Raw genomic sequence first — 1,282 nt, 5'->3', positions numbered from 1 at the left:
CCCTAAACCCTAACCCTAACCCTAACCCTAACCCTAACCCTAACCCTAACCCTAACCCTAACCCTAACCAACCCTAACCTAACCCTAACCCTAACCCTAACCCTAACCCTAACCCTAACCCTAACCCTAACCCTAACCCTAACCCTAACCCTAACCCTAACCCTAACAGCTCTCTTCTGACCCAGCGCTAAAGAAACTGCCAGCGAAGCTGAAATCAGAGATCCAGAGCAAGCTAATCGCTGATGCTGATGGGATGTAAGTAGATTATCCTCCTTTCCCATAGTTAACTGTCCGCCCAGAAGACAATAATAATGTTATTGGACAATAGGTTTCGATGGGTAGATTGCCAACTTAGTGAATTGAAAAGATGCAAGACAAAAGCGCTTTTGATAAAAACTCTCGAGTCGCTTCCAAAGACCTTAGATGGTACCTATGAGCGAATACTCCAGAGTATCCCTACAAACTACCAGGATTATGCGCGCCGTGCACTGTGGTGGCTCGTAGAAGCGCGGAGGAAGTCGCCGAAGCAGCCATTCTTGATGCTGACGAAGATACCCCATTCGATCCGGAAGGTCGTTTTTTCAACCCGCAGGATGACATTTTAGAGATACTAGGAAGCCTTGTATCGGTAGCTGAAAGAGAACACGAAGTTGCAGACGTGAACGACGAAACAACAGCAGGGCTACCGCAACTACAGTGAATGAAACATTCAACGAACTCCGACTATCCCACTTTTCTGTTAAAGAGTATTTGATCTCAACTCACCCATTGAACTGCCAAAACCCCTTAGTTTCCCAGTTCTATGTTGATAGATCTCTTGTTTCTAGCTTCATTCTCCGAAGCTGCCTTCTATACTTATCTCACTACATAGGTTCGGACTATAGAGCTGGCGCGAGGGATGACGTGGACGAATTTCCCCTGCTCCTCTATATATGTGAATTTTGGTTCGCGTATGCAGGAATGCCGCTCGATAACAAAAGTTCTGGGCTATTGAATGATTTCTTCGCCTCAGAGACGCAGGTACAAGCATGGCTGCTTGTTCATACTCCAAACCAACCAAGAAAGGATCTTTTCCAGCCTCCCGATGAGCCAGGCCAGGCTCTTCACCATGCATGCTACCTTGGCTTGACTGGCACCGCCAAGTACTTAATAGAGAATGGTGCCACCGTCGACTGCACCACAGAGAGCGGAGTGACCCCCTTAATTCGAGCAGCTGAGGTATGTTTAATCTCCATATTGCCATAGTATTTCATATGATTTTTGTTAATGCTTTGCTACTAGA

General features: G+C 46.5%; 1 protein-coding gene across 1 annotated transcript; it reads left to right on the top strand.

Moving 5' to 3' along the window:
• Positions 1-960: 960 nt before the first annotated feature.
• TERG_02716 (uncharacterized protein) lies at positions 961-1,257 on the top strand (the record flags this gene model as incomplete). The annotated part of the gene is made up of 2 exons (XM_047747954.1): positions 961-1,218; positions 1,246-1,257. The coding sequence occupies 2 exons, from the start codon at positions 961-963 to the stop codon at positions 1,255-1,257; spliced, it is 270 nt and encodes an 89-aa protein (XP_047603924.1).
• Positions 1,258-1,282: the final 25 nt, after the last annotated feature.

This window comes from Trichophyton rubrum (assembly GCF_000151425.1).
Source record: "Trichophyton rubrum CBS 118892 genomic scaffold supercont2.2, whole genome shotgun sequence".
Taxonomy (NCBI): Eukaryota; Fungi; Ascomycota; class Eurotiomycetes; order Onygenales; family Arthrodermataceae; genus Trichophyton; species Trichophyton rubrum.
Note: the sequence above shows the minus strand (reverse complement) of the source record. Positions and strands in the feature narration are given on the sequence as shown.